General features: G+C 38.5%; 1 protein-coding gene across 9 annotated transcripts in view; it reads left to right on the top strand.

Moving 5' to 3' along the window:
• Positions 1 to 19,802, top strand: part of FRY (FRY microtubule binding protein) — a 540,327-nt gene that overhangs the window by 306,046 nt on the left and 214,479 nt on the right. For all 9 annotated transcript variants that reach the window (XM_024580787.4, XM_053920706.2, XM_053920710.2 and 6 more), the window contains 4 exons: positions 11,391 to 11,494; positions 11,934 to 12,042; positions 14,090 to 14,176; positions 18,225 to 18,396. In XM_024580787.4, the coding sequence (XP_024436555.2) occupies positions 11,391 to 11,494; positions 11,934 to 12,042; positions 14,090 to 14,176; positions 18,225 to 18,396 (472 nt within the window). The remainder of the gene's footprint in view (positions 1 to 11,390; positions 11,495 to 11,933; positions 12,043 to 14,089; positions 14,177 to 18,224; positions 18,397 to 19,802) is intronic.

Below are 19,802 nucleotides of genomic sequence, written 5' to 3'. Positions count from 1 at the left end.
TGGTCCCTGAAACTGGGGAACCTACAGTGACAACAACTGTAATGATCAGCCTTAAAATTGGCTTTATAGATTGCAAGTGGTAAACCTAGTTTAAGTTTTAGCAACCTATTGGTAAAAGATAAGTAAATGAAAAGCATCCCTAATATAAGTGCACATAGGCAAGTATTTTTCACAATGGTTCCCAGTTGTGTCCAAAGATACTGAATTTCTTTTACAAATTTGATATTTGCTCCTTTAGAATTTTTGAGAAATATACTTAGCTATAAAATCCTGTATGTGCTTATACATGTTGCCTTGTCTTTTTTGTTTTAAGACACTTTAATTTGGTGAAGTGATTAAGATTAATTATATTATTTTGGCATTTACTATAATTACACAGCAATCTGTATTAGAGCTGTTCAAAGCACCAACTATGTACTGGCTCTAAAAGCTGATTGGGAAATCCAAGATTAGAGTCATTTCTTTTCTTCAAATTGGCAGTGAACTATAATAGCAGTAGATAATAGAATTAAGCTTTTAAATATTCTGAAAAACAAAACTTTTCAGGGTTATCAACTCTGATATAATGGCCAGTTTCAAATTTTATTTAAGGACTTAACCATCTGTCATTACACCTTTAACATGAAGCAATGCCTTTTTTTGTAACTGGTAAACTTTTAAGTTATCCAATAATTGGTTCCAGTTAGATTTTTTTAATTTTACATTTTATACAGATAGAAAGTAATCATTATTTTCAAAACAAAATAAGGAAATTAATTGCAAATGTTCACAGTGCATTTTTCTATATACATGTATGTTATGCCAAATGGGTTTGTGATTTATTTTAGTTAGATTTAAAATTATATTTTGCATGACAATTTATTGTTGGGGCCAAAAAGACCAAAATATTTTTGTCTAAAGTTGCTTTTGAAATACAGCAGCATAATTTTACTTTGGAACTTAATTGCTTCAAAGTGAGAATATTATTTGGAGCTCTGGTCCAAGCACACCTAAAAGACTTAATAACAGGGTCCTAAACGGCCCTAGAGAGAAGAGTTCCCCTATGCAAGCACTCCAACCATTGGGATTTCTAAAAGAGAAGGGCAATGAGATCCCAGAGTCAATAGTATAGAGAGTGAGCAACATTCCAGAATTCAGTTGAATTCAAGAAGTACTTATGAAATTCTCATTAAGTGTGGTGCTAGGGAAGGTACTGGAAGTGGGAAAAATAGGGGAAGTCAACTCTAAGAGGGGAGAACCCACAAAAAACACAGGATTATCTTCTGGAGGGCAGGCTCCTTATAGTACAGTCGTCCCCTGCTAGGTGAGTGTTCTAGGAACCCATCTGTAGCAGTGCACCAGGGGGGGGTGGTGTTGTGAGAGCCTGCATTTGGCTTCAGTGAATATTTTTTGAAGACTTTTTCAATGTGTTTGCCCATTTCCTGAGGGATGATTTACAAGTACACCGGCCCATACTGGGCTGAGTGTTTAACAGTTTTTTGACCAAAACTGGCATGACCCTTGTGCCCCACCCTCCCTATTCACTTGCTCTCACCCCACGTGATTTTTTGTTGTTGTTGTTTCCCCAAATGAAAAAAGTCCTCAGAGGGAAACATTTTACTGATGTGGAAGAGGTGAAACAAAAAACAGCAGAAGCACTAAAAGCCATCAAAATTGATGAGTTCAAAACTGTTTTGAGCAGTGGAAAAAAATGTCTCAATAGATGTATTGCATCAAATGGAGAGTACTTTGAAGGTGACTGAAGTTTAAACATGTAAGAATAAATACACAATCTTTTATAAATAAATTCCATTTTCTGGGTCCCCCTTTGTATAAGAGTTTTATCTAGACTAGAGTCTCTGTCCTTGAGGAGCTTAGCATTTCATTGGGGGCTGTGTACTGAAGTGTCAAAATGCATGATACAGAGAGTGAGGGATGTAAAAGTCAGGAGTAGGGAGATGCCTGGGCCATTTGTGGAGATCTGGTATCCCATGAAGCATGAAGGTCGTAGTTATTAGGCAAAGTAATGGCAACAGTATTTTACTTTATGGGTAATAAACTGTTGGAATTCACACCCTCAGGCTAAAAGACATAAAAATATTCTTAATGAGTTACAATTGGAATATAGTTGTATTCTATATATTTAGACCTAAACCCAAAAGGGATTTAATGGGACCATTTGAAAATGTTATAAATATACAGAAAACCTTCCAAACCTCCTTGTGAGCCCTGAGTAGGGAAGAAAGACATGAGGAAAAACTAACATGACTTCACAAATATGCTTTGTTTTGAAGACCTTTAGTATTTTATGGGATATAGAGCCAACCATATCATCTCATAAAGGACCATCAAACCAACTCTCTCCCCCCTTGCTCCCTCCAGCACACTTTCCCCTTTGCCTCTCCCTGCCCCACACATGCTTAAGCATGACGAACCTGGTGTTTGTACACGGGGAACTTAGTACACAGCCATGTCTGATGTATCCTGAAGAACCAAGTCGTCAAGATGACAGAGCATAGTAGTAGTGTTGTGAGCACCAGCAAGCTGCTGCTCTCAGATTCGACACTCATTTAATGTCAGTCAGAAGCAGGCTCCTTTATTATGTAACTGACTCGGTTAACCATACATGTATTAGTAATATGCCCTCATAAAGTAATGCAAAACATATGGCCCCTCTCACCACAACATCAACATCTTTCAGAGACTCTTGGTCAGTAGTGACTGATACTCTTTTCTTTTCTATATTTTATGTCAGAATCTGCATGTGTTGAGATATAAAAAAAATGATACATTTCCTTCACATCTGCCATGTATGCCTAATTCTGAAAAAAAGGAAATGTTATTTGAAAACTTGATTTAATAGTACCTTTATTTTTTGTTATTAATCCCCATTTATTAATAGCTTTTTTAAAATGTAGTATTTATTAAGTACTCATAATAACTGTTAGTTTCTTATTCTTTAAAATAAATATAATAAGCAGAATATTTAAATTTCTTTTCTCTTACAATAATAAACATGTCAGTGAGATCCAGGTAAAAGCAAAACAAAACCAAAAAAAACCCTCAAAAGTTCGGAAAGGTATTTACTCTGATTAAAAATAGAAATAGCTGGAGAACCAAGATGGCAGTGTAGGTGGACACACTGTGCCTCCTCGCACAACCAGAACTGACAGAAAATCGAACGGCAGGGAAGTCCAACACCAAGTAGATAAAAAAGAAACATACATCCAGACCAGTACGAGGGGCGGAGACGGGCACTGGGGTGGAGAGGACTCGCCTGGCCGTGGCAGGACGGAGACTGGTGGAGTGTGGGACAAACGGGGCAGGCAGTCTGACCACTAGCAGACTCTGTGCCCTGCATTCGCACACAGATAAACCTAGAGGGCCAGACTCAGAGTGGCGGAGAACGGGGCAGGCAGAGCAGCGGGTAGCACCCCACGGCCCCACATTCGTGCACAGATAAACCGGGAAGAACGGCGGGGAGTGAGGCAGACCCTGTAACCCAGGGCTCCAGCGCAGGGAAATAGAGCCTCAAACCTCTGATTGAAAACGCCCCTGGGGGTTGGGGCGGCAGCAAGAGAGACTCCCAGCCTCACAGGAGAGGTCATTGAAGAGACCCACAGGGGCCTAGGGCATGCACAAGCCCACCCACTCGGGAACCAGCACCAGAGGGGCCCAATTTGATTGTGGGTAGCAGAGGGAGTGACTAAAATCCGGTGGAGAGTGGAGTGGGCACCATTGCTCCCTCTCGGCCCCTCCCCCACAAACAGCGTCACAGCACAGCAACCAGCGTTACCCCACCCTGGGGAACACCTAAGGCTCCGCCCCTTTAAGTAACAGATGTGCCAAGACAAAAAAAAAAAAAAAAAATGGCCCAAATGACAAAACACTTCAAAGCTCCAGAAAAAATACAACTAAGCGAGGAGGAGATAGCCAACCTATCAGATGCACAGTTTAAAACACTGGTAATCAGGATGCTCACAGAATTGGTTGAATTTGGTCACAAATTAGATGAAAAAATGAAGGCTATGCTAAGAGAAACAAAGGAAAATGTACAGGGAACCAATAGTGATGGGAAGGAAACGGACTCAAATCAACGGTGTGGACCAGAAGGAAGAAAGAAACATCCAACCAGAAAAGAATGAAGAAACAAGAACTCGGAAAAATGAGGAGAGGCTTAGGAAACTCCAGGACATCTTTAAACGTTCCAACATCCGAATTATACGGGTGCCAGAAGGAGAAGAGGAAGAACAAAAAACTGAAAACTTATTTGAACAAATAATGAAGGAGAACTTCTCTAGTCTGGCAAAGGAAATAGACTATATAATTTTATATGTCACCCCAATCAATTCGATAAAAAATTTTAAAAATGAGCATGTAAAATCTGGCAAAGGAAATAGACTTCCAGGAAGTCCAGGAAGCTCAGAGAGTCCCAAAGAAGCTGGACCCAAGGAGGAACACACCAAGGCACATCATAATTCCATTACCCAAGATTAAGCAGAAGGAGAGAATCTTGGAAGCAGCAAGAGAAAAGGATACAGTTACCTACGAAGGAGTTCCCATAAGACTGTCAGCTGATTTCTCCAAAGAGACCTTACAGGCAAGAAGGGGCTAGCAAAAGGTATTCCAAGTCATGAAAGGCAAGGGCCTACATCCAAGATTGCTCTATCCAGCAAAGCTTTCATTTAGAATGGAAGGGCAGATAAAGTGCTTCTCAGAGAAGGTCAAGTTCAAGGAGTTCATCATCACCAAGCCATTATTATATGAAATGTTAAAGGGATTTATCTAAGAAAAAGAAGATAAAAAATATGAACAGTAAAAATGACAGCAAACTCACAGTTATTAACAACCACACCTAAAACCAAAACAAAAGAAAACTAAGCAAACAACTAGAACAGAAACAGAACCACAGAAATGGAGATCACATGGAGGGTTATCAGTAGGGGATTGGGACGGGGAGGGAGGGGGGAAAGGTACAGAGAATAAATAGCATAAATGATAGGTGGAAAATAGACAGGGAGAGGGTTAGAATAGTGTAGGAAATGTAGAAGCCAAAGAATTTATAAGGATGACCCATAGACATGAACTATAGGGGGGGAATGTGGGAGGGAGGGGGTGGACAGGATGGAGTTGAGTGAAGGGGCAGAAATGGGACAACTGTAATAGCATAATCAATAAATATGTCAAAAAAATAGAAATAGCTCTCATGAATTAGAGGTCGGTTATGAGGTGAGCCAGTGGTAGGGCTGACGTACATTGTCATGGGTCATCACGATAATGTTGTATGCCACACTGAGCTATCAGTGAAAGTGTAGGGCTTTCACGGATATTTTTTATGTTTTTCTAAAAATTTTGACAGGTAGACATTAGTCAGCCTAGTTTCATAGCCCTAGAAATCAAAGTACAAAATTAAAAATGGTTCTCCTTTCTTTCATCTCAGTCCCTGCTTGCACTAGAACTTGCATGTATGCAAGGCTGTAGTCAGTCAATTTGATGACAATTTCTTACAAGAAGTGTACCAGCTCCTGGGAATAAGAGATGAATGAGGGAGTAACTCTCTGGTATCTTAGACCTTGTAAATTAGTGGGGAAAACAGTAAACATGTAAACAAATGCATGAGAAAAAAACTTAGATAGTGATAACTGCTGTAAAGAAAATCAAATAGGAAGGTCTTTCAATTCCCATTAAGGATCTCAAAGTGTAGTTGCCGTAAATATATTTGATGACATTTGTCTTCAACGCTTAACATATATTTGTGTGTAATTTTCACAATGAAGTTTAAGGAGTGCTTTTTAAAAAACTTTTCATATAATAGTAAGGGTATTAATATCTTTATTTTATAAGTGGAGATACTGAGTAATATATTAAGGATTTCAGAGTCTGCTGGAATACATTATAATGTACGGCACCATTTACTTTAAAGCAAATACTATTCTCTTTAGAAATAAACAATTTTAAATGGTATAGTTTTAGCTATTTTAAATACTGATTTTCAAGTAGTTATTTTTCTTTGATATTTATCTTATTTGTATAAACTTGAGAAAGTCTTTTATCATCTATGTTTCATTTGGATCTGTCAAAGGCACATTTCAAAGTGGAATTTACAACCCTAATAGTGCCTATAAACCGAGTCTAAAAATTAGCGATCAGAATGCAGGCACATTACTTTCCATGAATGCCTTATTTCTTCAGACACTGAATAGAAAAGTAATTGCCATCAATTGTCAGTACAGTAATTTTAGAGGTTATTCTAAATTATTGCATATATGTTATTTGGATAATACAGTCACAGAAAAGAGTGAATTATGATCAAAATAAATTGATACAAGCATCAAAAGGAAATGCCAAAAAGGAGAAAGGTTCTGACTATGATAGGCAAGGGAATATAACAATTGCTTTAGCTGAAGTAAAAGAGAAAATTGAAAGGTATTTGAGTATGAAAAGATCAGAAGGTGACTAAACTTGTCTGTCAGTCTGTGTTGAAAGATAATTACCTGAGCATACATGAGAGTCTGCAACGAAGCCATATTTATAAGCAGCCCTTGTGACTCAGTATAAAGAGTCAGCTGATGGGCCTTAAGAAACATTGGTCTAATGAGCCCATCAACAGCCAAGATATCAATTAATACAATCCTCCCTGCTTGTTACTGTTAACAGTGAATTGCTTTCACTAAATCACAAGCAAAATTTAAAGAAGGTGGGCATGGGGTTGGGCAGGCTGACATGTCACGTGATATTTGTCAGGTAACAGTTCTGAGATGAGATGCAGGGATCCAGGTAATATCCATGATGAAGCCTACTAGCTTCTTGAACAGGTTTATCAGTGAAACCTCGAGACATAATTAATATATTGTTAGTTAATTAATTAATGGAGAAGCAGATTCCAATGGAAGAATAGAAATCAGTGGTTTGAGACATGCTAAAAATGTCTACACCCTGAAAATATATATATACCAAGCTTTTGAACTAGAAAGGCAATGTGGAAAAAGTCCTGTTTTCCAGTAGAAAACAGTCTTGTTGGTGCCAGTAGCATACAGGGGTGGGCAGAAGTAGGTTTACAAGTTGTAATACAAATAAATAACACATGGTCAAAACCAAGGGGGAGGGTGGGGGGGGGGGAGGGAGGTGGGTTCACCTGGGGTGGGGTGGAGGGATGGGGAGAAAAGGCGTACAACTGTAACTGAATAACAATAAACAAAAAAAGAAGAAATATAGCTATTTCAATGTAAAAAAATACAGTAATTAATAATAATACAAGAATAAACTATTTTGTATACTCACAACTGTACATCCAATTTGCATACCCTTGTATTTGATCAGCCTCCAAATAAGTGGAAAAAATAATGCTTTCAAGACACTGGAGGCAGATTGCCCGGGTTCGTATTCTGTGTCTGCCACTTATTACCTCCTCTGTGCTTTGATTTCCTCAAATGAACATGAGAACAATCCCATTATCTGCTTCATAGGTTGTTGTGAGAATTAAAATGACTTAATACATGCACAGCAATATAACAATGCCTGACATTATAAGCACCAAGTAACATACACCTCCCGGTTCCTGAGAAAACAGTACTTACGGAGCAGCAGTCAGTTTATACCCCAGCTGTTATTTATCATCCCTGTGACTCCAAGTGAGCCGTTCGGCCTCTCTCAGTGATGAAATCCCTCAGGGGGTGTCATGGTGTGTGAAGCACTCTTGAGTGTAAGATGTTTCATGATATCCTTATGTCACACAGATCAGCATCAGCTACATACACACCAGGGGTTGCCTTCTGCACAGGCTCTGTAGACAGTAAGCTTGCTTATGCATCAAATCTTGCTTCAGCTACTACTCACAGTTTGTGTTTTTAATTTGATATTTATTAATAACCTGCTACATGGCAGTCACTGAGGGCCCGAAGATAAGCGTCCTAGAATTCCTGGAGCTCACAGTCTGGTAGGAAACGTACAAGTAAAGGGATAGACCAACATTCAGAAGCCAGAGAGCAGGGGCACTTGGCAGTCTTTCTAGGGTGGAGAAAGGAGCAGAGGGGCAGGGGAACATAATAAAAGGGGTGATACCCCCAGTGTGCACCTAGCCCAAGGTCAAGGCATGGGTGGTCATGGTGGAGCCAGGTCACGAAAGGCCCCATGGAATTTGAACATTGTTCAGGAGGTGATTAAAAGCCACTTAAACACTTTAAAATATGCAGGAAAGTCAATAGTCATGTTTGCGGGTTAAGGATGCCATTTGACAGTGCCAAGAATGGAAGACAGGCAAGTAGAACACTTTAGGGGCAGTCGCGGCCATCAATGGTATCATCTTAAAATGGTAAAATATCAGCAGTACAGGATCCACAGTATACCAGAATAAAAACTTAAGTCCACCACTTTGCTTCAGTCCTGATGGGAGGAGAAACATCATCTCAGCGTTTTCTGAAGAGTGAAAGAACATTAGCCACAGACAGTGCACCAAAAAGATCACCGTGGGTGGTGCAGGGGGAAGGAAGACATGAAAAAGAAGTTAAGGTTAAACAGAAGACAGTAATATAATTTGTTTAAAGAAGAAATGTCAGTTAAGCTCTTCAATGGAACTTAGATGATATTCGCCCTGCCCCATCATGATTCTCAATATGAAATAGGGCACAGGAGAGAATTTTGAATGGTACACGATACAAATACAAAATACTTACGTGTAAATAAAGGGAAATTCACAGCAAAGGATACATTTCCACCTGAAAGTTCCTGGGAATCAGAGACTATGTCTCCCCATTCGTTGCTGAGCCCTGGTGTCTTGTGCATAAAGTAATAGCCACAGTGGGCAGGAACAGTGCTCATTCGCACCAACTCATTTAATTCTCATAACATTCCTGTGAGGCAGGTAGGCTTTTCACCTGCGTTGCACAGGGGAAATTAGGTCCAGATGATTAGTAGCTTCCTTGAGGTGGGCCACCCTGCTAATAAATTGCAGAGCAGGGAAGATTCAAACACAGGCACTGTGTGTCTCGAGTCTGCTTTTAACTACCAGGTAGACACATCATACATGCTGGCTGATTTGCACTGATTGGAGAAAGAGTAATTATAATTCCCCAAATTTTTAAACATTGGCATATTTTAAATGCGACTTTACTAGTTTAGTTGTTTACTTAAGATTTTTTTATGTCACCAAAATATTTGCTATATTACAAGGTATACCACACCTGTTTATTAACAGGCAAAAAAATCATCCTTTATGTATGAAGTATGCATCTAAAACATTAAGACTTTTTTCCCCTGGAGCCAGAGAAGTAGTTGTAAAGTGTATTTGGAAAAGTAAACATGCAGAAAATATCTGGGAAAAGCCTAAAAAGAAAAGAAAAAAAAGCAGTGGATGGTGGCAGGTAGGCCAGACCAGATAGTAGAACACATTAAAAAGCCTCAAAAATTAAAATGGTTTGGTATTTCCCCATGAATAGACAGACTAGTAGAACAAAAAGGAATCCAGAAACAGACCAAAATGCATATAGAAACTTAGAATTTTAGTATAATGACCACACTAAAAAGTTATTTTAAGACTACATAAACATAGTATATCCCTTTTCTAAATCTAAAAAACTGTTCCTTATAATCTTTTCCAGTCTTTAAGTGACTCATCTTTATTCAGTAAATAGTTTAAAGATAAACTCCACCCTAATTTTAAAATAATTATGAATTCTACAAAAATCAGTACCCAAATTATCTAGCCTAAGAATAAAACAGCTAAAAAAGTTATGACAAAGTAAATAGAGGAATAAGGGAACAGAAATAACATAAAAGCAAAAGATGTATGAGAACATTGAGTGATATTCAAAGAGTGGTTAGCAAACATTTATCAATCCCTTGCAAAATGGCAGGAATTCTAATATATGTCAAGGGTAAATAACGCCCCTTTTTTCCAGATGTCTAAACAAGACCACACAGTGATTTGAAGGGCTCTGCTATAGGTTTCTTTGAGTGTCAGGGACATTCAAGAGGGAACAGTTTCAGTGGGTTTCGTTTCAGGACACTGGAGTAAAACAGAAAAGCCCTCACATGGGAGGGAGCATCCAAGTAGACTATAAAAGACTAGGGCTCACCTGACAGAAAGGAAGAACACAGGGTGGGATGAAGGGAGCCATCTCCTGACATGGAGATAAACAAACATGGCCCAGCTAAAGCATAGGGAGCTTGTGGAAGAACAACAGGATGGGAGGCAGGAAAGGTAGGTTAGAGCCACATGTCGGCTGGTCAGATATGCCAAGCCAAGAAATGTTACCTTGATACCATAGGCATTGGGGAAAGCATCCAAACCATGGTATTTAGATAGAGAGGAGGAATATGATTAGGATACTGTCAGATAGGAGAAGACACAGGGCCTCAGTTTCCTTCTCTCTAGCCAATGTGTTATTGCCTGAAAGCTGGTAGCTATGCCACAGCTGGTCTCCCTGCCTCCGCTGTTTCCCACATAGCAGACAGGGACTTCTTACATGGTCTCCTGTAACAGTCGTGACCACTGTGGTCCCCTTACTTAGCATGGCAGGTAGGGCCCCTCCTGTGACCCTGCCTTCCCCTCGAGCCTCACTGGCCACCACTCCCTTACTTGTCCCATCCACTGGCATACAAACTATTGCCATGTTCCAAAACGTGGCCCTCCTCATCAACACTCCTAGCTCCCATATGCTGTGGCCTCTGCCTAAAGTACTCTCCCTCCCCATCAGTTTTTTACACCATTCAAAATGTCTAGTGCCAAGCACGGGACCTGACCCTGTGTAGTTGAAGAGATGAATGAGTAGGTGAATGGATTAAAGTTCATCTGCGTTTTCAGCCTCCCACAGAAACTGTTCCTGACCTCAATCCCCAGTTTGCAGACTGGCCTTCTCCTCATCCTCTAGCTCCTGTCCCTACTAGTTCTTCACACCGTCTTTGTTTATTATCCTTTTCCCACCCCCTATAGACTGTGAAGACCTTATCTCTATCTGACAGGTTCTAGCACAGTGCCTTACTGCACATTAGTCTCAATAAACATTTGAGGGTAATTAGATGAGGGGAAAGGAATTTGAGGAATCAAAGCAATACCAGCATTTACAGGGCATAAAACAATAGAAGGAACAGATTGGTTCTCCTTTTGGTGCTAGGAGACATGAGTTCCCTGGGGCTGGAGGAGAAAGGTAATCTCAAGTTTTCATCCTGGCACGAGAGAGCGTGATATGCCTGCCCCCAGAACTACTCTGTCCTGCCTTCAGGGCTATTTGAATCCCTTCTCATTTACCCAATGGGCACCAGGAGGCAAAGACCCCATAAGTCCTTGATGGTGCAGTGTGCCGTGTAGGCATCCTGCCACCCATCCAGGGCCCTCCATTTCCAGGCATTCAGAAAGAATACTCATCATATGTCACCATTTATTCTGCAATCTTATGTCCTGGTTTCTGTTGTAGAATAAAGACCCCAAGATGGCTCGAGTCGCACTGGAATCTCTGTACAGATTACTTTGGGTTTACATGATTCGGATTAAATGTGAAAGCAACACAGCTACTCAGAGGTAAGGAGCTAGCCTGGGTGAATGCTAGCTACAATCCCTTAGCCAGTGGGAGGGTGTTTTGTTGTGTTACTCCCTACATTAGCCCAGTTAGAAGCTTTTCAAAGGTGACAGTTTGTAGGAGATCTAAACCTTTAGGATATTTTCAGGCTCTCGGCAGCCATGACAGGAACTCCAGCCTCAACCCAGATAGCCAAGTTCCATGGCCAGGGCTTCATTCATCACTTAAACAAAGGAAACTGCTACAATTTTTCAGTTGCCTTAGTTTTCCCAGAAACACTTTGCTTAGAGTGATTATGCTAATGGGGGAGATGAAGTGGTTTGTGCTCTTTTTCAGCATTCTGTCTGATACTGAGATAAGATGCAACATCAGCCATTTTCTCTTGAAGAACTGGAGCTCATCCAGTCTTGCCTTTTTTCTCTTTTTACCCTTGTCTTTCAGCCGTCTTATAACCATCATCACAACACTTTTCCCCAAAGGGTCCCGCGGTGTGGTGCCTAGGGACATGCCTCTGAACATCTTCGTGAAAATCATTCAGTTCATTGCCCAGGTAATGGACAAGCCTCTGGCATGGGTCTCCTTCTCAGGACGTACTAACCGATGAGGTGTCTAAACTGTCTTACGTGTATAGATTTTTCAGAACAGTTTTGCAAGTGTTTTCACACATAGCTGATGATTTTTGCTTCAAAACAAGTTGTGAACATGGGTATGTCAAGTGTTTTCAGTACTTGACAAAGGGAGGAACTGAGAGACCGAGTTTAAGTGACTCATCTAAGGTTATAGAGCCTGTTAGTAGAGGGGTCTCTGTACTTACAGTCCCTGGTAGGTTTTTGTTTTGTTTTTTTCCTCCCTGATTATCTGCTCTGGATTCTGCAAATCAGGAGGAAGTAAAGAGTCTGGTATTTGGAGGAAACCAAAAGAAGACAATTTAGTGAAATTTAAGGAGTAAGTAATAACGCTATAACATTCATCCTGTGAAAAAGAAGAATCCAATAGGAATATTAGCATTTATCAAGCACTCACTCTTTGCTAAGAACAGTTCTAGCAATTTATATGTATTGATTTACTTTAAAACTGGGTCCAATAATTTTAAACATAGTTTTTAGTGTTCAATTTACTATTTAGACTCAATATTTTTACTTTTTAACTCACTTTGTGAGGAAATGGTTTTACCCCAACTCTGACTTGCAAAGGAACATGGAAAGATGATTATTCCTACTCAGCCTGTGCCTTGAGCCAGCGCTTTACTCTTAAACAAGTCAGAGAACATCTCCCCCCACCCCAGTTTCTTTATCTGTAAAATGTGGATGAAAATGCTTGCCTGGTATACCTAGACGGTTGAGCAGAATAAAGGGAAATAATAGATATGCAAATGCTGTTGAAATACAATTTACATTGATATAAAGACATAGGTTCAGTTGTTACTATTTAATAAATTTCTCTGTGTGGTTGGCACAACGAAATGCCTCTAATATTTATACTTAGTAAAAGGACATTACTTGCTTGGCAGGCAGATGAATGAATGTAACCTTTCTAGATGTAGTTATCATGTGACTGAACATGGTAACTACAGTGTGCTTCAATTATTCCGGAATAGGTTGTATAAAATGAACCTGTCATATCTTCATAGCCAATGTCTCAAACTATCATAATCTGGCTTCAACCTTCTCATTTAAGTAACCTTGACATGTCTTAATTGTTGATTATTCATTTCCCCTGTAGAACTGACTATTGTAATATGAGCCAAAAGCTTTGAAATGTTAGAGAATAGAAGAAAATGGTAATTTTCCAGTGGATTTTTTCCCATTGCACATTTACTTATTTATTTATTTATTTATTTAACTTTTTTAATTGATGGTCGAATACAGTTGTCTCCATTTTCCCACCACCACTTCCCCCCCCACCCTACCCACGCCCACCTCCCACCCTCAGTCCTACCCCACCTTTGCTCCGCCCACGGGTCCCTCATTCATGTCCATTTCCCTTCTTTCCCACGTTTTTTCCCCTCTCCCCTCCCCTCTGTGTACTGTCAGTTTGTTGTCGATTTCAATGTCTCTGGCTATATTTTGCATGCCAGTTTGTTTTGTTAATTAGGTCCCACTTATAAGTGAGATCATGTGGTATTTGTCTTTCACTGCCTGGCTTATTTCACTTAGCATAGTACTCTCCAGTTCCATCCATGTTGTCGCGAAGGGTGGGAGCTCCTTCTTTCCTTTAGTGGCTTTTAAAAAAATACATTTTAAACTGAGTTTCAAGAAGGGATCAGCATTTGCAGTCCAGCAGGAAGAGTTAGGAATGCATGTAAGCCCCTACACTACAAGTGTTTTGATTTTTATTTCTTGTTTTTTGGTCATTTGTCATTCAGTGCTGTGGGGGCTAATGGCATATATTAAATTATGGGAGCATTTCTGTACACCACACAAAAACAGAAGCAGCTCCCCCAAGGATTCGCGGGCGTGCTCTTCCCAGGGAGACACACTGAGCAGGCTCTCCTCTTAGCAGCTCCCTGTTTGAAACTATGATGAAAGTAGGTATTTCATATTTAATTTCTATCTTAATACTTTTTGGTTTGATTATTTTTTTCTTTTTCCTTACAGGAGCGGTTAGATTTTGCAATGAAAGAAATCATTTTTGATTTTCTTTGTGTGGGAAAGCCAGCAAAAGCTTTCAGTCTCAACCCAGAGGTATGAGTGGTCTTTCCTGTACATGTAACAGGGTTGGCCTGACAGAGCCATGCCTTTGTGACTTTGGGGAATAGGTAAAGGGTGTCTTCCCTAAAAGTCTTCGATTTGTTTCTGTCCATGTTATTTGACTAAATCATACAAATGGTGGCATTTGAGAAGTAAGACTTTAGGTGAATAGACTTAGCATGACAAAATGTTGGCATGCTACCACACTCTGATCGTGTGTAATAGAGTAAACCTTGTCCCCAAAAAATAATCTCTCACTACAATGCAGGTGGTTTTATTTTAGAAAAGTCAGTGCTTTTAACTGATGAATATTTTGATGCAGACTAACAAGTTGAGTATTGGCAAGTGATGGAACAGAAAAGAAAATTAGATGTAATAAAACACTAAAATCTGGTGGGATTAAATAAATGATATATGAATATATGTTTCTGTGGCAGCATCACGGCTCAGGGCCAGGCAGTCATGGGAATGAGACTAGAGTGGGCCTGTGCAAGTGAAAAGCACATTCAATTTAAACTTTTAAAAACATGCTGGCCAGTGGAAGTATGCCTGGCACACTGCCTCTGTGTAGCCCTTTTCTTATAAGACTGTAGAAAGAACACTAAACTGGAAGTCAGCAGAGCTGGGTTTGCCACTTGCCACAGGTGCTGCCACTTTTACCAGCCACATGACGTTTACCTCTCTGAATTTCTGCTCCTTTACAAGTACCATGGAAAAGGACTTTTCTAGGTCACCTCACAGAAGAAGACATTCTTGGTGATAAGGTTGCCACATACACATGAAGGGACAGCTGTAGAACCCCCAAACATGTTTCTCTCTGCTATCTAATCATGCCACAGGCTTCTCAAGTGGCTCCAGGGCGGGGTTCATGGGCCAGTAGGAGGGGGGGAAAACGAATGCAAATACAGGGTATTTGGTTGGATTGAGGCCCAGGCCCCAACTAATAAAATCGCTGGGAAGGTTCTCAAAAATATTTTTCAATTCTCAGGCATCATGGCTGTAATATCTTTAACAATCTATTCTCAGAATTACTGGGTTATTTGTCTAAAAGCAACGTGTTGAAAGTTGCTTCCATCATTACTACCATCTAGAAAATTTATCCTTGGTTCTTCTCTCAAACTCTTCATTCAGTCAGTGATTAACTAGTTAATGCCTCTGTGCAGAACAGTTGGAATTACGGTTTTTAAAAAACTACCAAAAATAGGAAATATTTGTATATCTTCTATTTCTCTTGATCTTATGGGGTTATGGAAGAGTTTAGTTATCAGTAGTTGTTATTAGAATCTCAAAGGCATATCTGTGAGCTCACTCAGCATCAGGTGCAAGGATGAAATAATCTATGAAGAAGATGCCACACACTTGATGAATTATGTTGTACGGCACAGTTTCTCAGGAAACAAATCGGAATGTGTCTTAAATATATTTTGGAAGTTGTGTGTGGAACAGGCCCAAAGATTTGGTTATCTTGTTGCAGAGTCTGTATCACTCTACCACTCAGCAATTAGTGTCTCAGGTATTTCCAGGTAAGTGTCTCATCTTAGTTCAGACCTGAATGGCCTCCTACATGCACCCTCAACATCATAAGAACTTATTCATCTGTGGGAAGCATTTCTTGGTCATCCCTCTCTCTCATTTTTGTCTTGAGCTAAAATTGCTTGAACCTGGAGGCCCTAGCCAGTGCCATTGGCAAGAAGAAATAAAAGCATATGGATTAGAAAGGAAGAAATAAAACTCTTTATTCACAAACAATATGATTGCCTACATAGAAAATACCAAAGACCCTACAGAAAACCTATTAGAACTAATAAATGATTTTAGAAAGTTTGTAGGGTATAATATAAATATGTAAAACCAATATGTTTCTATGTTCTAGGTATAAACATTTGGAAATTGAACAATGTACAATGCCAATGAAAACAAAATACTTAGCAATAAAGCTAACAAAATATGTGCAAGATTTATATATTGAAAACTAAAAACGTTGAGAGAAATCAAAGAAAACTGTTTGTGAATTCAGAGATTTAAGATTATACAAGGTCAATTGTTCCCAAATTAATCCAAATAGGTTTCACTATAATTCCAATGATAATCCCAATTAAAATTCCAATAGCTTTCTCTGTAAAAATCAATAAGCTGATTCTAAAATTTACAGGGAAAGTATAAGGACCTAGAATAACCAACATAATTTTGAAAAACAAAAATATTGGAGGACTAACATGTCCTAATTTTAAAACTTACTATAAAGCTACCATAGTAGTATTGGAGGAAGGATGAATATGAAGACCAATGAAGCAGAATAAAGAATCCAGAAACAGACCCACACATATATGGTCAATTGATTTTCAACAAGGGTTCCAACTTATTTCAACAGGTAAAGGATAGTCTCTCCAATAAATGGTGCTGAACAGTCAGACATCCACTTGAAAATTATGAACTGACCCATAATTTTCACTATAAATAAGCAAAAATTAATAAAATGAATTATAAACCTAAGTGTAATATCCAACATTGCAAAACTTCCAGAAGAAAACATAAGATAAATAAATTCTCTGTGAACTTCAAGTGGGCAAGAAATTTCCCAGGACACAAAAAACATAAATTATTATACAAAAAAAATGTTGATAAATTGAATATCACCAAAATTTTTTTTAAAGGTCTGAACTTTAAAAGACACTATTAATGTAGAGACACAAACTGGGAGAAAATGTTTGCAATACATATCTGATAAAGCACTTGTATCCAAAATTTATAAAGCATTCACACAACTCAACAACAGGGAAATAACCCAGTATTTTTAAATGGGCAAAGAAGAGATAGAAATGACAAGCCCATGAAAAGATGTTCAGCATCATTAGTCATTAGGGAAAAGCAAGTTAAAACCACAATGAAAGGTTCTAAGAAGGATACAAAGCAACTAAAACTTAATACTATTTTCATGAGAATGCAAAAAGGTGCGACCACTTTAGAAAGCAGCTTGGCAATTTCTCTTAAGGTTACACATACACCTACCATGTGACCCAGCATTTCCATCTCAGGGCATATATCCAAGAGAAATTAAGTCCAGAGAGGTTTATATGAATATTTATGCCAACTATATTCTTAATCACTAAAAATAGGAAAGCAGCTCATGTTCAACCACTGGCGAATGAGCAAACAAATTCCTACTAGTGAGGTAGTATCAGTTTCCTCTTCTGAAAAATGGGAACAGTCATACCTTCCATGCATGACTATTTTAAAGATGAGAGTTAATGAGAGTTCTGGATACATTGTAGGGACTCAATATATTGTATATAGATTATCATCGTCAGTGCTAGTTATTTTCTGCTGCAGGTAGTAGTCAACTTTGGGAACTTAATGCTTCAAGTAGTTTGCAAATATGAGTGTAAATATTTTATACATGGTTGTTTAAGGAAGTGCAGATGTTCTAGTACCTTCTGATCATTTAAGATTATTGTACTGAGAGTGTAAGAATCATCTTCCAGAACCTTTTTTATGCCTTACCTGAGCCTGAGGAAGATAACCATCTGGCCCAGACTGGCATTTCTTCTTTTAAGCTCGTGTTTTTATCAGTAAGTTTTTATCAGTTCTGTGGCATCAAATTTTCAAAATTTATTTTCCAACTTGTCAGCCTTGTGAATGAAAAGTCAACCGCCTGCAATTCTGAGCAGACTGTTTGTATTTTGTGGGGGACTCCTTTAGTTTGCCTTAGTTTACTTTAGTTGCAGCTGCTCTGGAGGATGACTGCTTACCTCTGTGAGGTTCGCACCCAGGGTTCTCCAAACAGAATGGGTATGACCCTTGCATACGTATCCTCATAGATGGTTGAAAATTTTCCTGGTTATTTTCCTGTGATGTTGTAACAAAGTGGCAGAAACTGTATTTTATTTTCATAGGTTTGACCTAAACTCTTGTGCCTTTTAAATTACTTTCCCACATTAATCTAGATGGCAAGCCACACTTAACTGCTCTATAAGACTGATGCTTTAATTGCGCCACAGTAACTGGGTCTGTCTGCGTATCACGAGCACACTGTATCTTACAGAGAATGAACATCGGTCTGCGGGCGTTCTTGGTCATAGCGGACAGCTTGCAGCAGAAGGATGGCGAACCACCCATGCCCGTGACAGGCGCTGTCCTCCCATCAGGAAACACGTTGAGAGTGAAGAAAACATATTTGAGTAAAACACTCACTGAAGAGGAAGCCAAAATGATAGGTGTGTTAGATATGTGTCAAAGATGTGTTAGATATGGGATTTATTAAGCCTTTAAAATGATCCAAAATATTTACCGTTAGTGAGATACACTTTGAAAAAAATCTTTATAAAAGTAGCTGTGCTTTGATTTACTGCCCTTTAAACTTTTGGGAACTTTCTGGTAAACATGAGAACAAAACCACTTCTGAAAAGTGTGAACTAGTGAGCGAGGCTTTGGCCCCATTTTCTAACGTACTGCTCTAATGACACTTCAGTCAGAGCCAAAATAGCTTAATCTCCGGTTTGATCTTATTTTTACAGTTAGTCAAATATTATCAAAGTATGTTTTTACCATCCTAACACCTCTGAGATATCTGATTCTAAACTTTTTTGCCATTTAAATGTTAGACTCTTATCTGTGGTCTTTTCAAAGTTCTAATGTTGATGATCTACAATTTACAGTAAATTTTAAGATATCTGTGTCCTTTCGTTGATAATCCTGTTTATAAAGCAACCACATATACACTCATTTATTCATCTATTTATTCATTCATTTTTATAGTATCCTTCTTTTCAGTAAAATTAGTTTAATCTGTTTTAAACACACCAAATACCACACATGTGGGTTATATTATGGCTTTACCCTACATAAGATTTTATTTTTAATTTAGCAGTCTTAATCCCAAGAGGTGACTTTTCTGCATTTGTTTCTTTATTCCTGAATACTTGAATTTAGAAACTAACTACAAACTGTTAAAATAGCTCCTACAATGCAAAGATCTGAAGGAAATACAGGACACCTTTTGTTTTAAATCTTTATCTTTCATTCTGCAAAGCTTAAATGAGATCAAAAAGATTTAATGCATGAGAAATAACCATTAACAATTATTTAATTAAAGTATACATTGTAAACACAAAGCAATCTCCTTTTCATTTGTATTATATACATAAGTATACAAAATGCATATTTTAAATATAGATGCTATACATACTTATCTTTCCCTGTAGGACATGGACACTGTATTTAATGAAAGCAGTAAAAATAATATAGCTAAAGTACATTTTCCTTCACTTTAAAATTTATGACATGAAGTCATTCTGTTTATTTTACTTAAAGAAAATCCATACATATTTCAGAGAATAATATCAAGTTATGAGAAATCCTAACCCCAAATGAGAAGTATCCCTCATTCACATGACCACCAATGATGGTGAATTTTTCTTGTGGTAACCAGAAATATAAGAATTCTACAGTAAAACTCAATTTTCTTGTTTATTTCAATTCTTCTGGAAAATATCTCTTTTTGAAGTATTAAAATGCATATCTATTGAATTTAAATAGTTATTTGGTGAACACCCACTAAGTGCAGGGCACTGGGCTAACGGTTTTGCAAATGAGAGATTGAATCAGACTTTGCTCACAGAAG

The sequence above is a fragment of the Desmodus rotundus genome, chromosome 3 (assembly GCF_022682495.2).
Source record: "Desmodus rotundus isolate HL8 chromosome 3, HLdesRot8A.1, whole genome shotgun sequence".
In the NCBI taxonomy this organism is placed as follows: Eukaryota; Metazoa; Chordata; class Mammalia; order Chiroptera; family Phyllostomidae; genus Desmodus; species Desmodus rotundus.
Note: the sequence above shows the minus strand (reverse complement) of the source record. Positions and strands in the feature narration are given on the sequence as shown.